The sequence below is a fragment of the Mercenaria mercenaria genome, chromosome 8 (assembly GCF_021730395.1).
Source record: "Mercenaria mercenaria strain notata chromosome 8, MADL_Memer_1, whole genome shotgun sequence".
NCBI classification, from domain to species: domain Eukaryota; kingdom Metazoa; phylum Mollusca; class Bivalvia; order Venerida; family Veneridae; genus Mercenaria; species Mercenaria mercenaria.
Genome location: NC_069368.1, coordinates 15,151,273 through 15,172,581, shown reverse-complemented (window position 1 = coordinate 15,172,581; position 21,309 = coordinate 15,151,273). Strand labels below are relative to the sequence as shown.

General features: G+C 37.3%; 1 protein-coding gene across 1 annotated transcript; it reads left to right on the top strand.

The window, feature by feature from the left end:
• Positions 1-6,057: 6,057 nt before the first annotated feature.
• Positions 6,058-19,229, top strand: LOC123523010 (uncharacterized). The gene is made up of 7 exons (XM_045300591.2): positions 6,058-6,188; positions 8,672-8,738; positions 9,525-9,695; positions 9,977-10,147; positions 11,963-12,133; positions 13,805-13,936; positions 16,023-19,229. The coding sequence occupies exons 1-7, from the start codon at positions 6,132-6,134 to the stop codon at positions 17,249-17,251; spliced, it is 1,998 nt and encodes a 665-aa protein (XP_045156526.2). The 5' UTR covers positions 6,058-6,131; the 3' UTR covers positions 17,252-19,229.
• Positions 19,230-21,309: the final 2,080 nt, after the last annotated feature.

The window sequence follows — 21,309 nt, the reverse complement described above, 5'->3', positions numbered from 1 at the left end:
GTTGTAGATAAAAACTAGCGGTACATGTTTTTAATAATTACCTGCATATATATGTCTACAGAATAATGGATTTCTGTTAGCACGGAAAATATGGTGTTATTGATGTTTAGCTAAAATGGCGAGTGCGAATGTTTATTTGCTGTGAATGGTCAGTTTAGGTCATGTGATGTAACTGTCCGAGTAGAGGGTCAACAGTACGTATCTGTTTATGGTCGAGGGGAAGCAAGGACTAATTTACTAAACTATAGTAAAAGCTATTGTTGTAATACTGCTACACTACATTTACGAATCAGAGGCCGGTGTTTATTAGATTGCAGTTAAGATGGAAAACGAAACAATAGACAATATGTATCATCAATATAGTTTATTTGTTTATTTATTTCCAACCTATGACACATTCTCCACCGGTGGAGTAATGTCGTCCCGACATTTCAAATAACAACATTACGCCAAACACTCACAAAAGAAATGCTGAAATATAATTCAACACCAAAATGCATAAATGTACAGAATACATGTAAAAAAAAACAAATAACAAATGACATTTTACAATATAAATATGCAAAATACACAATTACTCTGCAATCAGATTCATGAAACCCGTATCGAGTCAGCTAATAATCTGCATACAAGATTTACTATCTAAATTGTATGAGCTCCAGACAGACACACGGTCAGACGGACTGACGTACGAACGAGTACATACAGAACAACCAACATGTGACAAAAAAGTGGAGCTTGTCACAAGCAAATTCTACAAAGACTAACTACATGTTCAAGTCATAGGCATAAAAATATATGAAATATGTGTACTATATACAACTGTATACCTGACCTACTCATTAACTATAATCCATCTGGGCGGTCTGATGGTGCACTTTGTTCGGCCTGTGTCAGCTTCCGTGTCAGAAGGAGATGGACTATCTGGTGGTGTGCTAGTGTCGGTCCCTCTTCGCTGGGGTATAACGTACCTCGGTGCCTGTTCGGATCTTGGCTCAACCTTATCTTGTTCAGACGTTACACCAAGAGGTAGTAGAAGGTTCCTTACTTTCTTGGAGTGCGGAACGTCCTTCTTGACATCGTATACAGGTTGGTCTGAAAACGGCTGACTTACCACCACATAAGGGTCATGTTCACACTTGTCAGCAATCTTTTGTTTGCCACGTAAAGTCACGTGTCTCGCAAACACCAAATCACCCGGTTGTAATTTCGCTGCGCGCACTTTGAGGTCATAATGCCTCTTATTAGTATCGGCCGTACTAATTGCCGTTTCACGAACCTTCTTGTACGCGACCGTAAGTCGATCCCGAAGTTTCCGTACATACTCGTTCTTGGACTTCGCACTAATATCTTCAGTGCTAAGACCTAGAAGAGCATCTGCAGCTAACTTCGGTTGCATACCAAACATGAGGAAGTAGGGTGAGTAGCCGGTGCTTGAGGGAGGTGTGACATTATAGGCATGAACAAGTGGGCCAACATGGGATTTCCAATCCGACTTCTGTCTTTCTTCTAATGTACCCAGCATCTTTAGTAGACTTTGATTAAATCTTTCCCACAGACCGTTCCCCATCGCGTGGTAGGGTGTTGTGCGAGATTTAATAATTCCTGCTAACTGACAAAGTTCCTTAATGAGGGAGGATTCGAAATTAGCTCCTTGGTCACTATGGATTCTCAAAGGGAACCCATAGTGCACAATAAACTTTTCGAAAAGTATCTTTGCTGTGGTTTTAGCAGTTTGGTTGGTCGTTGAGTAGGCCTGAGCATATCGCGTGAAGTGATCTGTGATAACCAGGATATGCTCGAACCCGCCCTTAGACCTCTCCAAACTGAGAAAGTCAAGGCAAATAAGGTCCATGGGAGAAGAAGAAATAATGTTGACAAGGGCTGCGGTAGACGGGGGTGTCTTGCGACGGATGCAACGGGGACATGGAGCTACCCTCTCACGTATGAAGGAGTGTAGACCAGGCCAGAAAAAACCTTTGTCTGAACAAGGACAAAGTCCTATCTCGCCCTTGATGACCAAGATCTTCATGCAATGCATGGAAAACATCCAAACGAAGGTTCTCTGGTAACAGAAGCTGGTAATATTCCTGTCCATTAACTACCTCAGCGGTACAGCACACCATCCCTGAAGACGAGTTTGTCCCAGTCGCGACAATACTTCATAATGGGAGTACATTTTCCTGAAACCCGCTTGGCTGACGGTTTCGTACCTTCCCGTAAATGACGTATTATCTCTGATATGACTGGGTCGTGCAGTTGAGCTGCTTTCTAGTTCTTCGAGCTCAAGGAATGGCTAATCAGCACATCATCTGGAACGTCTGGAGGACTATCAACAACAGGGAGCGACTCCGGTGTAATAACGCTGAGAGGGTACGGTGTCTCCTCTATTGTTGCACAAGCTGCAGTCGCCATGGCAGTGATAACAGTATGTCCTTCATCTACATTTGCACGGTCCGGTATTCTTGACAATCCATTCGCGTCAGCATTCTGTTTCCCCGTGCGATATTTGATGGTGAAATTTTAGTTACTGAGTGTGGCCATCCAGCGTTGTCCTGTCGCGTCAAGCTTTGCAGTTGACGTTACGTACGTAAGAGGATTATTACCAGTCACAACCTCGAATACCCCGCCGTACAAGTAGTCGTGGAACTTTTCAGTATCTGACCACTTAAGGGCAAGATACTCGGGTTTGTGAGCTGGATAATTCTTCTCTGACGGTTTCAATGATCTGCTGGCGTAAGCAACAACGCGGTCTATTCCATCTTTGTGTTGATAAAGCACCACACCCAGCCCTGTTGACGACGCATCAGTATGAAGTGAGAATGGCAGTGAATAATCGGCATAAGCTAATATATTTGGGTTCGTAAGTTTCTCCTTCAGCTGATCGAAGGCTGATTGCTGGATGTATCCCCATTTGAAAGGTGTTCTCTTTGCCGGTTTACATTTAACGGTTGCTGTTTTCTTCTGTTTTCCGGTTGGATGGCCAACCAAAAGCTCATTCAACGGTTGAGCAATGGAGGCAAAGCCTTTAATAAATCTCCTGTAATAGCCTATGAACACTAGGGATTTTCGTGTTTCTTTGACGTTTTTCGGAATTGGCCACTTTTTAACTGCTTCGATTTTATCTGGATCTGCCTGGATGCCTTCTGATGACAACATGTCCGGGGTTAGTAGTTTTTGTTTTAAAGAATTCGCATTTTGATTTTTTCAGTTTGAGATTGTATGAAGCTATTCTTTCAAATACTTTGTCGAGTCTTTCTATGTGTGATTCATTGTCTGAGCTGAATATGATTATGCCGTCTAGATATATTAAGCAATCCTTGAGGTTTAGATCTCCCATACACCTCTCCATGAGTCTCTGAAACGTACCCGGCTCATTGCAGAGTCCAAAAGGCATGCGCTCGCATTGATATAAACCCAGGTCAGATACTTGAAAAGCAGTTTTCTCCTTATCTTCTTCTTGTATTGCCACCTGTCAATATCCTGTTTTGAGGTCTAATTTTGAGAAATATCTGGCTCCTGATAATAAGTGTAAGGTTTCTTCAACCCGTGGTATCTATACAAAAACGGATAGAGCTGTCTTTTCTCCGTACAATTACCACGTTTGATGACCAAGGGCTCTTGGATTCCTTTATAGCTCCTATTCTTAGCATTTCTTGTATGTGTTCTATAACTTCATTGGAAACTGCCGGTGAAATACGTCTACAAGGTTCCTTAAAAGGTTCATTGTTTGTAAGATTGATTTTATGCTTTACTTCCGTTGCATGACCTAGATCAGATGTTGACTTAGGAAATATCTTGTCCCACTTCTCAAATAAATTATAAACTTTGTTCTTTTGTTCTGGTGTCAGATCCGAATTGTCAATATCAAGTCCATATTTCTTGTATTTTGTATTATTTTCTTGTGCTCTAATATCTTTGTTTACTTTTTCAGGTTGTATGGACGCGGAGAAGGCGGTCTTCAGAGGAGCGATGATGTCGGCTTGGCGAATGACTTTCACTTCCTGCAACTGGCATTAGTTTGATTTGGCTCTTATCTTTATAGGTTTTGCAGAGATGTTGCACAATTTGACCGGGATTCTGGCTGTTTTAGTCTGTGATTTTGAAGAGACTACACGTGGACAAATGATTGCGCTTGCGGTAGAGTTGTTTTTCTCTATAGGCTCTGTTAAGGCAGCATCAAAGCTCATAGTTTTCCGTAAGAAGCCAGTAACTAACTGTTCTTGATTCTCCTGGTTGTAGTAGAATGTCTGTTGTCGCCGTTACTTTGCCTGTTGTAATTGACATGAATGAAGACTCCCATTCCTTTGTTATTGTATTGTTTTCATTGGTGCTCTTCTGGATTTCTCTAATGATATTGGTTCCTATTAAGACCGGTGATTGCGAGTGGAAATCTGTATTTTGTACGACTAGAAGTAGAGTCTCTACTGGCTTACTCGATATTTCTGTTTCTACAGTTGCCTCTATATATCCGTTGTAAGGTATTGATGCTCCATTAGCTCCTTTAATGTCTAGATCAAAGTCATCTAAGGTTTTCAACTCGGGCCTTGGGTCTAGACAATTGTAGAAGGTTTCTGACATTGTACTTATCATTGAGCCGCTGTCAATCAAAGCTGTAGCATCGATTCCATTGACTCTTACATGGCCTTTGTTAGAATCGCCAATCAACCTTTGAAATATGGCCTTTTTATCAGTGGGGCTACTTTGAAAATTCATGCTCTGTTCTTGCCCGTGATCAGCGCGTCCTCTAGTTTCAAGACTCCTTTGCATTTGTTTCTTCCTTCTTTGTGTCAGCCTTAGCGTTGTCGGATCTTTCGTTATTGTTCTGTTTAGGCTTTCTCTCTTGTTGATCTGGTTTTCTCTTTTCTGATTCACGACTATCGTAGTATCGAACCCCACGCTGGGCGCCATTTGTCGCCGGCTGCCAGTTAGGGGTTTGGTCGGGGTTTGGGCGTGACAATAGAAGAGGAACACCTCATAATTGTTGTGACATGTATCGTCTCAAACCAATAGATATCAATCAACCAACCAATCAACTGAAACATATACAAAATACCATTGTAAATAGATAGCTACTGATATAAAAATACAAGTACTGTATTGGGCAATACATGAAAGAAACTGATGGTCAAGCAATAACGGGATCGCGATAAATACCGTTTACATAGACAATTGAAATAATGTCAACAATTCATCGGACCATTGCTACAATCACCAATACATTAATCGACAAATAAGTACATGTAGTTGTAGATAAAAACTAGCAGTACATGTTTATAATAATTACTGCAGATATTGTATATTCCCTCAAATATGATTCTTACCGAATATGGTGTATGAGTCGCTAATGCCGATGGTATTTTATTCATGTGGAATGGTCAGTTTAGGTCATGTGATTTAACTGTCCGAGTAAGGGTCAACAGTACGTATCTGTTTATGGTCGAATGGAAGCAAGGACTAATTTTACTAAACTGTAATAAAAGCGACTGTTGTAATACTGCTACACTATATTTACGAATCAGAGGTGTTTATTAGATTGCAGTTAAGATGGAAAACGAAACAATAGACAATATGTATCATCAATATTGTTTATTTGTTTATTTATTTCCAACCTATGACACATGGTTGTTAACTGCCTTTCTGTCTGAACCTTGCATTAAGGATAGGATTAGGGAGGAGAATACTTGCAAGGCAAAATGTGTCTCATTAGTCAAAAGGACTGAGCCTCATATTAATTGTAATTGGTTTAGAGCCTTTAAACAATGACAACCAACAATTCCTAAAAATGTAGCACGGAAATCTCCATACTCTACACTGCAGTTATAATCACAAGGTATAGTTTGAAGATTTAATACTCTTAAGCTGCTAGGCTGGCATGTTGCATTCATATGCTAAACAGACTACAAACGACTCTGCATTCACTTTTGCATTGTCTCGTGCTTCGAGGATCTACTTTCAGATTATATTTATAATCAGATAGATTTTTCTTAACTTATCTAGTTATTACACATTAGGAAAATTTTTTATTTGATAAGTTGTGCGTGCCTGCATGTATACTTATTACACAATATGACTATGTAACGATCTTACATTTTAAAATTCTAGCTGTTGCTTGAAAAAAGTAAACGGATATGAAACTATTAGTAATAAGACGTACACATTATTGGATATGTTTTCTCGTTTTCTTCGTAAGAATTTTACATATATAAACCTAAAAATATACCTTGCCAACATATTTACTTAATGCACTATTCATCACCCCTACCCCAGTTAGTCGTGTTTAGCACCACGTAAATCTTGTATATTGTAACCGATTTAATCGCTCACGACAGGTTACTTGGTATGTCTCTAGATGTACATGATTTCAATTTTATCTCTGCTATAGAGCTACTGGACTCGCCCATTCGTATAGGCGTCGGCGTCAACTTGGTTAAGTTTTCGTATGTAAGCTGGTATCTCAGTAACCACTTGTGGGAATGAATTGAAACTTTCACCTTTTCCTGTGATAAATTGACTTACGGCACATTCCAAAACTCTATTTGTGTTTTACAAATTTTGACTTTCATCATCTTAGTACATTTTTGGTTAAGGTTTTGTATGTAAGCTGGTATCCCAGTACCCACTATGGGGAATGGATTGAAACTTCTTCTCTTGTTTCCTTAGCTGATTGAAAGCTATTTAGAATATCCAAAATCATAATTTAGTATAATTTAGTTCACATTTTTTGAGATTTACATATATCTAAAGTACATAATATTGAGCCGCGCCATGAGAAAACAACATAGTGCGTTTGCGACCAGCATGGATCCAGACCAGCCTGCGCATCTTTCAAAGCCTATTGCAATTAGAGAAACCGTTAGCGAACAGCATGGATCCTGACCAGACTGCGTGGATCCATGCTGGTCGAAAACGCACTATGTTGGTTTTCTCATGGTGCGGCTTATATATACATTTCCTTTCCGTGACTTACTCTGTAGATAGTTTTCTGCAGATTTTACATCGTATAAAATATATTGGATAGAAAAGCAAACTGAATATCTCTCTTTTCACGTCTTATTTACAGCTATTAACATTTAAATGACTTCAGTTCCTAATTGTCAAAAACAAAAACAAACAAAAAAACACCCTACAAGCTGGACGCATTTTCGTTTAGTTCTTTAAAAAAAAAAGAATTGTGTCCATTTGACATGGATGCCCCAAAATACTGTGCCATCCTCTAAACATTTAAATTTTCAGTACCGACTATCTCCACATGAAGATTGTTCAAAACTAAAATTTTGAAGCAAATTGTATATAGATAAGTTTATTCATCTGAGCAACATTGAATCCATTCATTCAAAAAGTGTATGAGGAGTTGAACACACCAAATTTCTTCACTATGGCCTATTTTGTGAAATTAAGGGTCATAAGTCTAGAAAAAATAGCCACAGAATAAAGTCCATTATTAATGGTCATTGTGCAACTATACATGTACCGGTATGTTTTAATTATCAAAACAGTATTATATGCACTTTTCTTCGTAAGACACCAGTTTTATCAGATTAAATGGTGATAAATTAAGTGATAATAGTATTACATATGCACTTTTGATGAGCGACTAAGTTTATCAGAATAGTTATAAATATTTAATAAGGGACTAAGTTTATCAGAATAGATGAAATATTTACTGATAAAAGTCTTAATATGGAAAATTGAAATATGCGTTGATTAAACGTGCAAATATTAATTTGTTAATTGATTTTTGTTGTCATGGTTTTTAAATATCAAATATTATGTATAGGTTAGTGTTTATTAGTAAGCATTTATCAAATTAAATTGGTCTGGCGCGACCAATTTAATTTGATAAATGCTTACTAATAAATAATTATTTTTTGTTTACAAATTTAAGCTCCGCCTAGAGTATGTGACTTACCGGGTTAATAAACGACTGGAAGTAAATGTTGATTTACCAAAATAAATTTCCCGATAATTTGAAAAATACTGCAATGCCATTGAAAAACACTAATATAAGATAGATTATCGCCAAAACTGCATTCCATTGCCATCCATCCGCCGAATGTCAAGATTTCTCCTGAACTATTAAATGGATTTCACCTAAACTCATAATTATGAATCAAGGTTCTTACACCCTAGAATCAGGACAGGGCGGCTAATACGAATGTTTACTTGATTTGTTTCTTCGGTTGATATTTCTGAGTTTCAGACTCTTCCACCACCAACAGAAAGTTGAAAAGTCGCTATATGACCTAGATTATGTCAGTGTGACTCGGAACTCATTAAAAAAGTTACAAATGTTTGGGACTGTTGGTTTCCGAACACCTTAATTATGCACTCACTGCCAAAAGTCTAGTACAATCTGCACATAGATCTCCTTGTTTACTTGTTTCCAAATCAAAATCATTTCAGGGTTTACCATATGAAGCATTTTCTAAATATTTCGAAGTATTTGTTTGTCTTGTCCTTACGTATCTCCTGTTTACTTCAACAATTGTTCCTGTTTTGACTCAGTGTTTGTACTATAACATTGTTATTAAGTACAAAATGGCATACTAAACTACATGTAAGATTTTGATGTGCGTTTTCAATTAACCTCTATCGTTTTTAAGTCGTTATTTGTTTCACACTGCCTCTACGGTACAGCAAGGTTATATGAATGTATGAATATTTTCAGCTCATGATAGAAAAGGTCGCGGATACGGACCAAATTTCACAAAAGTCAGACCAAAACGAGGAAATAAGTACGTATTCAAAAAGTTCTGTCAAATAAAATCCGTATGTTTGATTATAGGTTAGCTCAATAGGTAAGAGCGTGGTCACGATCTCGGTTGCGAGTTCGATCCTCGGCGAGCGTATGTTCTCGTGCATTGATAACGACTTGTGTCTAATATCATTATCCTCACCTCTGATTCATGTGGGAATTGGAGTTACTTGCGAGAACAGTTTGTACTGGTACAGAATCCAGGAACACTGGTTAGGTTAACTGCCCGCCGTTACATGACTGAAATAGTAGACCAACGCTCTACCTACTGAGCTAAGCGGGCGGGTGTAGCACTAATTTACAACATTTATACTTGTTTTATCTGAAATACACCCCGAGTGGTATCATAAAAGACGAAAAAATTCCGTTTGAATAAGTACTTTTTGATGCGTTCAGATATTTCTGTTAGAATAAGAGAACAATACTATTAGATATTATCTTTACAAAGACCTTCAGTGCAATATTTTATTGTAATATTTTAGTACATCAGCAACTTCAGTTTCTTTTCAAATTTCAATGGAAATGGTTTTGGCTCTGTTTAAACTTAAAATAAGGCTGCTTCTAAAGAACTGATTGACTCACTTTTTTCTTTATTGTTGCCAAACAAAATCGACGAAAACTGGTTTAGAAACATCCTGAACCAATGTGTTTTACTTTAGCATATTTTCAATAAGCTAACATTTTGTCCTTTATGTATCAATTATCACGTATTCATTTTCTATAATTGGACTTGTAGTGCTAAATTCAATGTTTACACATATACCAGAACATCCCAATGGCTTCAACGGCTGGAGTGAATGGTCAAAATGTTCTGCTACATGCGATGCTGGTGATCAGTTTCGAGAAAGAACATGCAATAAAGAAACAAGTAACATCGAGCTTCACTGTAGCGGACATAAGGCGGAAACCCGGAAGTGCTTATTAAAAATTTGTGAAGGTATGTAAAATATGCTCAGATTAGAAGCTTTTTAAAACCATATTGTTTCATGCTTGTTTGTCAACCAGAAAATTTCAACATTGCAGCAAATTTGGCCATGGCTTACCAAACTATTTGACTGAAATGTAGACCATATTTTAACAATAACTACTTTGCTAATAAGATTACTCAAACATGATTCAGTAAAAACACCCAAGTAAATACAGACGGAAAGCACGCAAGTTATCATGAGACAGATCTGGACCTTGTAATAACTAAACTGGTCAAACATTTTTTTGCAGACAGCAGTGTGTTTGATACCTGGACACCATGGACAGTTTGTTCTGTGAGCTGTGGCGGAGGTGTACAATCTCGAGAAGGTGTATGTTTAAAGTCAGGAAATACTAACAAGACATGTCACATACAAGAAACTTTTACCGAAACTCGACGCTGTAACATTTACCAATGCCCTGGTAAGTTCCAAGTTATCATTTACCGTAGTGAAACGACACATTTATGCAACTACAGTTTCTCCCGAAAAATTTGACATAAATTTCAGACCTGGTGGGCTTTCAAAAGTAGCTGTTGGATCAATCCAAAGCTGGTCTGTCGGTCAGTTTCTGTAGGTCTACAAGTTTTTGTATGATTTTATTTTGAATAAGTAATAGAAAGAGTAGGGGTTCACGAGAATAATTAGGTTATTTCGAGAAATAAACTCATTATTTGAGTGGCCCCAACGCTTTGTTTTGTATCATGGTCCGCCAATATGAACAACGCATTCGGCTACTAATTTTGAGTGACAAGTTAACATTCCATTTTAAGCGTTGGTACTATCACGTGACAAGCGTACTTTAACTGAAATAGGGAACGGTTTCAGAAAGTTCAACATTTCCCTACAGTATTCGGGACCTAAGACATGTTCTCTAACTTAGTTAGAGTACGGCTTATAGCCACGCCTCTTCCTCAGTTGAAGAATATTACAGATAGAAGTTAACAGTTATAATGACACTGCAGGTAAACCATGATACAAAGCATGGTTATTGAACATGCACGCATAACCTTTATATTTTCACTAGGACTTGTTGTTATACTGTATGCTTCCTTCAACATCACTGTAAAGGAGCACAAATTAGCATTTGTTCGTGGCTCCTGTTATAAACCAAGTTAACATATGGATAGTTAACTGTAGACTTGGTACAATACGTGCGATTTCTGAATACTGGAATGGTTTCGACTACCAGCAAAATGAAAGAAACCGAGGGTATCAAAGAATGAAACAGACGTTACCTATGTTGCGAATGCCACCTTTTCAGTTACATATCTCATATATTAGTAAATTTGCACTTGTATCAGTTTTTGCATTACATTGTACTTTCATAATTTCTATCGTCCAGAAATGATACACAAACCATAGTTTAAGTCTACTGATGTAAATATGCAAATATATAAAACAAATTTATTAATAATTACTTCATTTTGTATACTTTATTGCGGATATGTGGTTAACGTTTCTTTAAAAATGATTCGAAGTCGTTAAGATTTTCCGATATGTACCAATATGGTGGGTGTGATACATCACCCCAACCACAACGTGTTCTATTTTATTCGGTATGTAATAAATAAAGTAGCATTTTGTAACAACCAAAGCAAAATGTTAATTATTTCATGCAAGAAAAGATAAGATTTATGATACGAAATATCACATAAATTTTGTATTCACCACCCAGTTCAAGGTTATGCTAAAATAAGGCTTAACTGCATTCATTTGACACCAACGTTTTTCAAGTCGTCATAATATCTTACTGACATTTTGCTCAGATCGACCGACATCCAGTATAAAAAGTTTCCTAGAGGATAATATAACATCGTGATAAAGCTAAACGTTCGCCTAATTTCTGGGGTACGTACGACTTTAATTATTTTGGGCCTTGGCCAACTGACCAAGCCTGTTACGTATGAAACTGGCAGGGTTAATCAAGTACTGTTTATATAAGGATGCTGTGAATGGATGCTGATATCCGTCAACAGTTCATGTATTTTTATAATATGTTAATGGTAGTAATGAATTAAATTAATTATAATTAATATGTCAGTTTTAAGGTTAAACAATAATCGTTTCATATATCCTTTGCTGGCCTGTGATGGCACTCAAACACTGAAGTAAAGTAACAAGTAGTGTCGATCACACATTTTACTTCTATTTTCATCGTTTGGTATAAAGAAATAGTTCGAACCATACGTTGAAAATAATAGTAGTTGAAAAATAGAATATCGTATTTGTATTTCAGTGGACGGCGGTTTCACTGCTTGGGGCGTATGGTCAGATTGTTCAGTTACTTGTGGTACAGGACTTCAAGAGAGAGCCCGACAGTGTGAAAATCCACGGCCTTCCAATGACGGTAGAATCTGTATTGGAGCCAGGAAAGAAGCTAAGAATTGTTTGAAGAGGACATGTAAAGGTGTTATAATACATTGACTTCGTTGCATTCAGTATTTTCAGATTATGGCTTTAATAATTGTCAGAATGATTTGTATATTTAATATATTGATAACGTAACACATAAGCACAGATAGTACTTAACTCCCTTTTCAGGTTGTCATTGCTATAATTATTGTTGACTTGCTGTAAATAATAGAAATTGGGTCATTTGTGGCTGATTTGGGTTCATTATGTGGATAGCTGGATCCCAGCTTCACACATTATGTCACATACAAAAGTTAAAGGGAACCAGATATTTGATAGAGCAAGTTCTCGTTGTAAAACGTTATGTTTAAATTTGGACCAATCAGAAACAAGTTCTAAAAATAGCACGTCTGCTAAGGTATAAATAGGTAGATAGATGACAGAGAGCTCATTCGGTATCCAGCGGTTGAAGAAGACACATCGAGGATTCAACTAATAATTTATCGCAGTACCTTGATAAGGAGACTATTGCAGTTACCCTGTCAGGACGGATAAATTATTAAAAAGAAGACTTTGGAAGTTCATAGACTAAAGAAGAGTTGCAGAATTTCAACAAGGTTTCGAGCTATAGGGCCAGCGCATAGGAGTTTTACCTTTATGGTTGTTGAATGCTATGGACTATAACAAATATAGGCTGAGCATCGGAATCGGATGAGACAGAGACACAGAGTTTGGTAATCTACTGAAAGCAGGAGAGTTCCAGCTTATAGACGGTTCAGCGTTATTGGCGAAGTACAGCCAAGGCATCGGGGATATAACTATATAGCAGTTGAATGCTACATGTGATAGCATATAGGCGTTGAGCATCCAGGAGTCAGGGCAATTATATAGAGTTGCAACTTCAATTAAGGGGACAGAGGCCGAGCATCTAGGTCTGCGATAGGACTCGTATGTTGTTGATTTAAAGACATTGTCTGACGGGAACTTCAACAGAAAGACCAGTCAAGTATAGAGTCTCAAGCCTATAGGAGTTTGAGCTAATCATTCTTAACTGAAGATTGTTAGTTTGAAACATTTAGTGTTTTGCCTGATCCCTGAAATTGTCTAGCTCATTATAGAAATCATTTACGAATCATTGGTACACGAATCATTTAGGCAAGGTAGCCAGAGGAAAATATTCTATATATGAGATATTTGGTCTCACTAGCTCTACGCTTTAACAAAGGACATTCTACATCGTTTGTCAGCTAGTCTAAGACATAGTCACCTTAGCGATTGGACCCAAACCATTGTTCTACATACTAAAGGCGTAGGCACTTCCCTGGGTCATATAACCAGTATCCTGACAATAATATTCCTTATATATGCCTTAGATACTTCGTTTGGATTTACTTGTATAGTAGATGGAGAAAAAAATGGCCGGAAACATAGCGAATGTTTAAATTATAAAATGTGGATGTATTTTTGGTCATCCTTTTACTGGAATGAAAAATATTTCAAATATGTAGTATACGTATAAAGACGTTTTTGAATGAACACAGTTGACGTAAGCATAAAATGTGAGAAATATTTCCAGCTAGCTTACGAAAGTCGAATGTTCTACCGAGCAACCTGAAATAATGCCTGGAAAGGAGCCTTAGGTCGTTCTCCACCATAAAAAGTTGAAAATAGTCGCCATATGACCTTTAATTGTGTCGATTTAATGTTATAACTGAATGTCTTTCAGACGACGGAAACAGTTCGGATAATTTTGAAGACAATCTAATGATCATACTCAGCGTTGGGTTTGGGTTGGTTGTGGCAGTTTTGGTGTGTGTAACTAACAGGACTCTAAGAAAGAGGTGTAAAAGGAACAATCGTAAGTAAAAGCTCTCAGTCTATTGTTTGCAATAAAGTTGGTACCTGGGAATGTAAAGGGTTGTTGTACATTTCATAAGCAATCATGAACAGACTCGATTAACCAGAGTCTCTTATTATTTTGCTTGGTTGCATTCTAGGGTTCCCAAATATTATCTTGTATATCTTAATTCTTTGAACTAGATAACAGTTGAAAGGATGTTATCTCTGCCGGGCGAAAAAAGCCAAGTTCGAATATTCCACAGCTGGAAAAAGGAAGAAACAATTTTGTCAAGGCTGGTGATAACACTTTATAGTCACTTTGTATCCATAATTCTAGATGACAAATGCAACTTTTGTTGCAGCACATATTTTCATGAATGTTTAAAAGATTTTGTGTGTAATCATATATTTCTCACTCGCATCACTTTTTGACATTTTGTGCCTAATGAACAGTCTATAAAGACTCCTTTCCTGCTTTAATATCGAAAACCAACACTTTTATATTGGCATTAAAAGACTTAAAGCTAACTTGAATTTTGGCATGCTAACCAATAAATTAAGTGTATATTCCAATCTCACAGATCGTATGACATATAAAAAACTAAATGGTTAAAGTCGCGCGATACAATGTGTAGTTTTCCTGCTTTCTGCGAAGAAAATAAAAGGGTAATGCACAGAAATGGGCTGCTTCTGTCTTTCCGTCCATAAGTCCTTCACACTTTAATCATAATATGTTTTATATTGTTTAGCCAAAATTTTCCCTTTAACAAGGTTATTACTTGCGCGCAAGAGAAAGGCATATAGCTCCAAGGTCAAAGTCAAACTTAAAAGATTGACAAGATGTAGGTTTGTAACTCTGATTTTTTTTTTAACAAACTTGGGAGGTCAAATATCTACAGGTATTGTTATTCCCAGTCCGATCATCTGTGGCTAAAATATAACAAATAATGAAAACGACATATGTGTCGCAGGTAAATCCGGGCTTATCAGTTTCGAGGCCACCCTAGGAGGTTGCTTATCATATCAATATCTTTGTCATCCATAAAGTGAATACAAAATGTTCCTAGGAAAGACAATGTATCGCGTATAAGGTCAATGACCATAGCTTCTCAACCGTCACGTGCCAATAATTTACGCAATTTATCATTTAATATAGCATTTCAAACTATAAATGTTACCAATAACTAGATAATGAGTCGCGTTTAATTAAGACCTTTTGCCCGTTGATCGAGTATAAGATCATAAAATGTTTACACGGTGAGTTGCGCTCTTACATCTTTTAGGGGATTTATTATAAAATATGGCACCGACGTGCTGCAATAACAAGAAGTTGTTAAAGCGCAGGATCCAGCTTCTGTTTCTTGTCTTGCCCAGCACTTACTTGTTGGTATTGACGTAGGACGGCCTACATATATAGTTTACATGCAGTGTAAATGTATTGTTCAACATTTCCAAAATAAAAGTCCACAACTTGATATGTATAGACAAAACGTAACACACAAATTGTCCGTAAGCGATGAATCTGTTAGTGTTGTTTTTTTCCAGTCATTTAAATATTCAATAAAATTTTATTAATATTGTAGTTAAGATTGTTAAAATTCAGATTGAAATTATGTATGATTTTGACATAAAATAAAAAGGAGAAAGTCTTCAAAAATGTTCTGAAAGTAGAAATATCTTCTTCGGTGCGGGCTTTGGTAGATTTTTGATGTGGTTACATTTCTAGTATCATGACTGACTGAGTAATGAGATTTTCTTTGAAACATGTCTAATCAATTTAAACGAAATATTACACTTACAAAAATAAATTTGACGGGTCAGAACGCAGGCTTTAAATGTTTCGTTTTTGACCATCATCATTTCTTTTAGCTTTTCCAATATTATTCCTAGACTTACCATGTTGCGGTTTATTGTTGAAAGATGATAATGTTTTAATGATAATAGCAGTATTATGACAGCATCCTGTACCCCGTTCCTTATTGAATTTCTTAACGTATCATAATTTTATAATGTCTTGAGCATCTTAAAGTATATTGGATTAAGAATGACTTCAGAGTCACTAGGCACGCTGTACAATGTTCTGAATTCTATTTTTCATCATCAAGCGGAGCTACCACTTGTTCCAAACGAAGAGCAGAATCTTCCCGAAAACGGTGACGCTCCAAATGTATCAACTATTCATCGTAGTGGAGGAGGCGGTTTAGTTCCCACCGAAAACGGTGACGCTCCAAATGTATCAACTTTTCATCGTAGTGGAGGAGGCTGTTTAGTTCCCACCGAAAACGGTGACGCTCCAAATGTATCAACTATTCATCGTAGTGGAGGAGGCTGTTTAGTTCCCACCGAAAACGGTGACGCTCCAAATGTATCAACTATTCATCGTAGTGGAGGAGGCGGTTTAGTTCCCACCGAAAACGTTGACGCTCCAAATGTATCAACTATTCATCGTATTGGAGGAGGCGGTTTAGTTCCCACCGAAAACGGTGACGCTCCAAACAGATCAAATAGACATCGTAGTGGAGGAGGCGGTTTAATTCCCTTCGAAAACTTTGACGCTCCAAATAGATCAAATAGACATCGTAGTGGAGGAGGCGGTTTAATTCCCCTCGAAAACGTTGACGCTCCAAATAGATCAAATAGACATCGTAGTGGAGGAGGCGGTTTAAATACCCTGGAAAACTTTGACTGTCCGAATAGATCAAATAGTCATCGTAGTGGGGGAGGCGATTCAATTCGGTTTACAAGTGTTCGAGGCGATTCTTCCGAATCCGCAACAGACGCTCCGAATAGATCAAATAGTCATCGTAGTGGAGGAGGCGATTCAATTTTCCACGAAAACTGTGACGTTCCAAACATATCAAATATTAATCGTCGTGGTGAAGGAGGCGATTCAATTCCCCTCGAAAACTTTGACTGTCCGAATAGATCAAATAGTCGTCGTAGTCCGCGAGGCGATTCAATTCCCCTCGAAAACTGTGACGTTACAAACATATCAAATATTGATCGTCGTAGTGGAGGAGGTGATTCAATTCTCCTTGAAAACTGTGACGCTTCGAATAGATCAAATATTCATCGTAGTTGGGGAGGCGATTCAATTCGGTTTACAAGTGTTCGCGGCGATTCTTCCGAATCCGCGACAGACGCTCCGAACAGATCAAATAGTCATCGTAGTTGGGGAGGCGATTCAATTCGGTTTACAAGTGTTCGAGGCGATTCTTGCGAATCAACGACAGACGCTCCGAACAGATCAAATAGTCCTCGTAGTTGGGGAGGCGATTCAGTTCGGTTTACAAGTGTTCGAGGCGATTCTTCTGAATCCACGACAGACGCTTGATATGAAAGAGTAAAGATTTATGTGTGCTATTCCTATGACACGCAATGCTTCATTTAAAAGTGTTCAATTTTGTAGAATTTTATAACAGAACTGTTACTTTCAGTGACTAAACAGAAATAAAATATATATCTTGTCTTACTTCTATAATCATATCTTTGCATATGATTCGTCTATAGTGGACAGATAAATCATATCAAAGCATAGTTGGTAACCTTTTTGTGTTTCTAATACTGTACAAAATAACTGAACATTTAGAATTAAATTTCAGACATTTGTTTCCGGTCCGATCAATGATTAATAATTCCGGTGTTAAAACAATATCTGTAAGCTGTCACAAATACTATTATTTTAATATTTCACGATTGTTTTATATAATGACCAACTGAAGATTGTATGGGATCATACCTGCTATAAACTGCTATCACAATTTGCAATTACTTTCTGTTTATCAAAACTCTTGTGTTCAGGCGATGCATCCACTTTAAATTTGACGATACTATTTATTGATTTTATGTCGCTCTTGAACTAAAAAATATAGTCAGCCTTACGATTGACTAGAACCGGTGCTTCATCTGTTTATGAAATTTCCACTACGAGCATGTCGCTATAATAAAGTACTTGCTTATCAACTTTTATCATAAAACTGCTTGATCAATTTCAGTTATTCTGTTAATACAAGAAGGAAATTGATAGGCCATGCCCAGATCCAGGACCGGGCCCGTGCCCCCCCCCCCCCCCCCTTTCCCTCCCCATGTCGGCTAAGAAATGACATATACTCATCAAAGTTGCACCTAACTATTTTTGCAAATGTGAATTATATTTTCCCAAAATTTACACCCAAAAATGCAACAGAATCCACCATTTCATACCCAAATTTCAAAAGTTTCCAGGAGGAGACCCCCACCTGACAGGGGAACATTACCCACTCTCGTACCTCAAAATTTAGACCCAAAAATGCACCAGAGTCCATCATTTCATACCTATATTTAAAAACTTTTCAGTGGGAGAGCCCGTCTAACAGGGGAGGATTACACTCCCCGTACCTCAAAATGTAGCCCCAAAAATACACAAGAATCCAACATTTCAAACCTATATTTCAACAATTTGCGGGAGAGACCCCCATCTAAAAGGGAAGGATTACCCCCTCCCGTACCTCAAAATTTAGACCCCAAAATGTACCAGAGTCCACCTTTTCATACCTATATTTCAAAATTTTCTAGGGGAGACCCCATCTAACAGGGGATGATTACCTCCTCTCGTACCTCAACATTTAGACCCCAGAATGCACCAGTCACCATTTCATACCTATATTTCAAAGATTTCCAGAGGGAGACCCCTATCAGGTAGGATTATTCATCAGAAATGCACCAGAGACCACAATTTCATACCTTTATTTAAAGAATTTCCAGGAGGAGACCCCCCTGACCATCAAACATGAGTGGGGTGTCCCCTACTGTAACCCCCATTTTTGGCGCTATGCCCCCAATAAAATATTTCTGGAACCGGGCCTGTAGGCGATATATATTGTGTCATTTTCTCCATGAAACAAACTCCATAGATACATTGTGTATGTCTAACTATACAATAAAGTAACTCCACATATTAGTATTAGTGGTGTTATGCAAATGGTGGATTGCCGTTCACTTTAAACAATTTCCTGTCTTTTCCTTTAGACTCTGACAAAGCATCCGGGCTGCTATGATTTAACAGTTGTCCTATCAATGGTAGAACTTTGGAGTTATATTTATTTGTTTAAGAATATACTGAAATTTATGTTCATTTATTTGGAACTGTTGTGAATACTCTGATGATATTGACACATATTTTTTAAGTGGAGGAAATTTCAGAATTGATGCATTATTATTGTATTATAACTTTTTTAATTGTAGAAGTTTATTAATAGACATATTAGATCTTTGTAGTTGTGAATGCGAGTTTATGAGTAAACTTAGATTTTAATAGATTTATTAAACTGGAATTAATCTTGTGTCTTCATTTAAGTTTACATATTTGTTGACTTTTCTTTCTTAAAATCAAAGTGATGAGATAATAAATAAACTTGGCATTATAATAACTTTGAAATAACCCAGAAAGTGGTTTTATAAGGAATCCTGGCTTTTCCTATACTGCCATACTTCATACTTGCTCAGCATAATGTTTTATAACATTAAGTACAAGTTGTTTTCTTCTTTTGAATACTTCATTTATTCATACTTAATTATTAATTACTTACTTATAATTATTTGTAATGATGAAGTCTTCTATACCGCTGTTATCGTGCTTGTCTTTACAATTTGCGCGGAGAACATTTCATTTCAGACGTATAACCGCCGGAGTGTATAAATAGTGTTCAAGCACGATTTTGCTATAAATTATCTCGATTCTAATATGTCTTTTATTGTAAAACTAAGATCAAATATGATAGAACTGTTTCTTCGCGCATGTATACCGTGAAATGGTAGGTCGCCACGCTCCTTTGTCTATAGACGCCTGGACCGGAAATTGTAATACGTCTTGCGGAATAGTTTAATTAGAGCGCAAATGATGTCGAATTATTCGACACAGCGACTCAGTTTGTGTGTAAATTGATCAAGACAGTTGTGCATTGTGACATTTCGTTTTAAACAGGAGTATAAGTAAAATTAAGAAATAATATATCTCATCCAGTGATTTGTCGTTGAATAAATCATTGTTTGGAGTTGAGATGCGAAGGAATTATATCACGAGGGCGCAGCCCGAGTGATATAATAATACGCATCTGAACGACAAACAATGATTTATTCAAGAGCAAATCACTAAATGAGATATATTATTTCGATTCTAACACGTTACAGAGGATTTTTTAGTACATCCTTGATGGCATGCATTAAATATTTGCCCGTTTTCAATCGTTTTCTTTTTCAGCGCGCCGCTATGCCGTTTGACGCCATGACGTAATAATTGTGACGTCAGAACAGTGATTTGTTGTGTAATAATTCACTGTTTTCTGTCTTCTTTGTTTAATAGGAAAATGAATCGGATCGTGTTAGAATTAAGAAATAATATATCTCATCGGTGATTTGTCGCTGAATAAATCACTGTTTGGAGTTCAGATGCGAAGGAATTATATCACGAAGGGCGCAGCCCGAGTGATATATTGCTACGCATTTGAACGACAAACAGTGATTTATTCAAGAGCAAATCACTAAATGAGATATATCATTTCGATTCTAACACGTTATTAAGGACTTTAAAGTACATCCTTGTCGGCATGCATTAAATATTTGCCCGTTTTCAATCGGGTTCTTTTCCAGCGCGCCGCTACGCCGCTTGACGCTATGACGTAATAATTGTGACGTCAGAACAGTGAATTGTTGTTTAATAATTCACTGTTTCCAGCCTTCTTTGTTTAATAGGAAAATGAATCGGATCGTGTTAGAATATTTGATAAAAATTGAAAGCGCCATTTCTCGATACGTACATGGTGCTAAATATCACGTTGACGTGACGTCAACATAATATCGTTGTGTTCCCTCTAGTGATCCCTCTAGCCTGGGTTATCTATACATATTACAAGTGCCAAATAAAATTTAGAGACACCCGCAGACGTATTCATACGGCAGTGTACATGGAACATTCAATGATACACAGAGTGCAATTCCACGGAAGGGGCGTATGGACCCCAGTTGAAATAATATGACACAGTACTTCCGAGATAAACTCTAATTTCGTGACAACATACTAGATTGTATAAAGTTAAACATAACAATAGGGTTGATTTAAGGTATCAATACACCAATCTGCGGAATAATTTGTCTGAAGTCAGAGCACCAATATCATAACTTTTTATGGCACGGCTAGGCAAGTTGCAAGGCAAACTTCCAATCCCTCCATCCGTTGTTATAGGATTTAAGAGGAAAGTATTACGGAGTGTAATTGCACCATCAAAAGGGAAAGGTTTGCGACTAACTGTTGAGGTATCAAGCACCAAATATACACAATGCTACCGAATTTTGCACTGTATCTTCTTTTAATAATTTTTCGAACAGACTTTACATTTTCTAAACTACATACCCCTA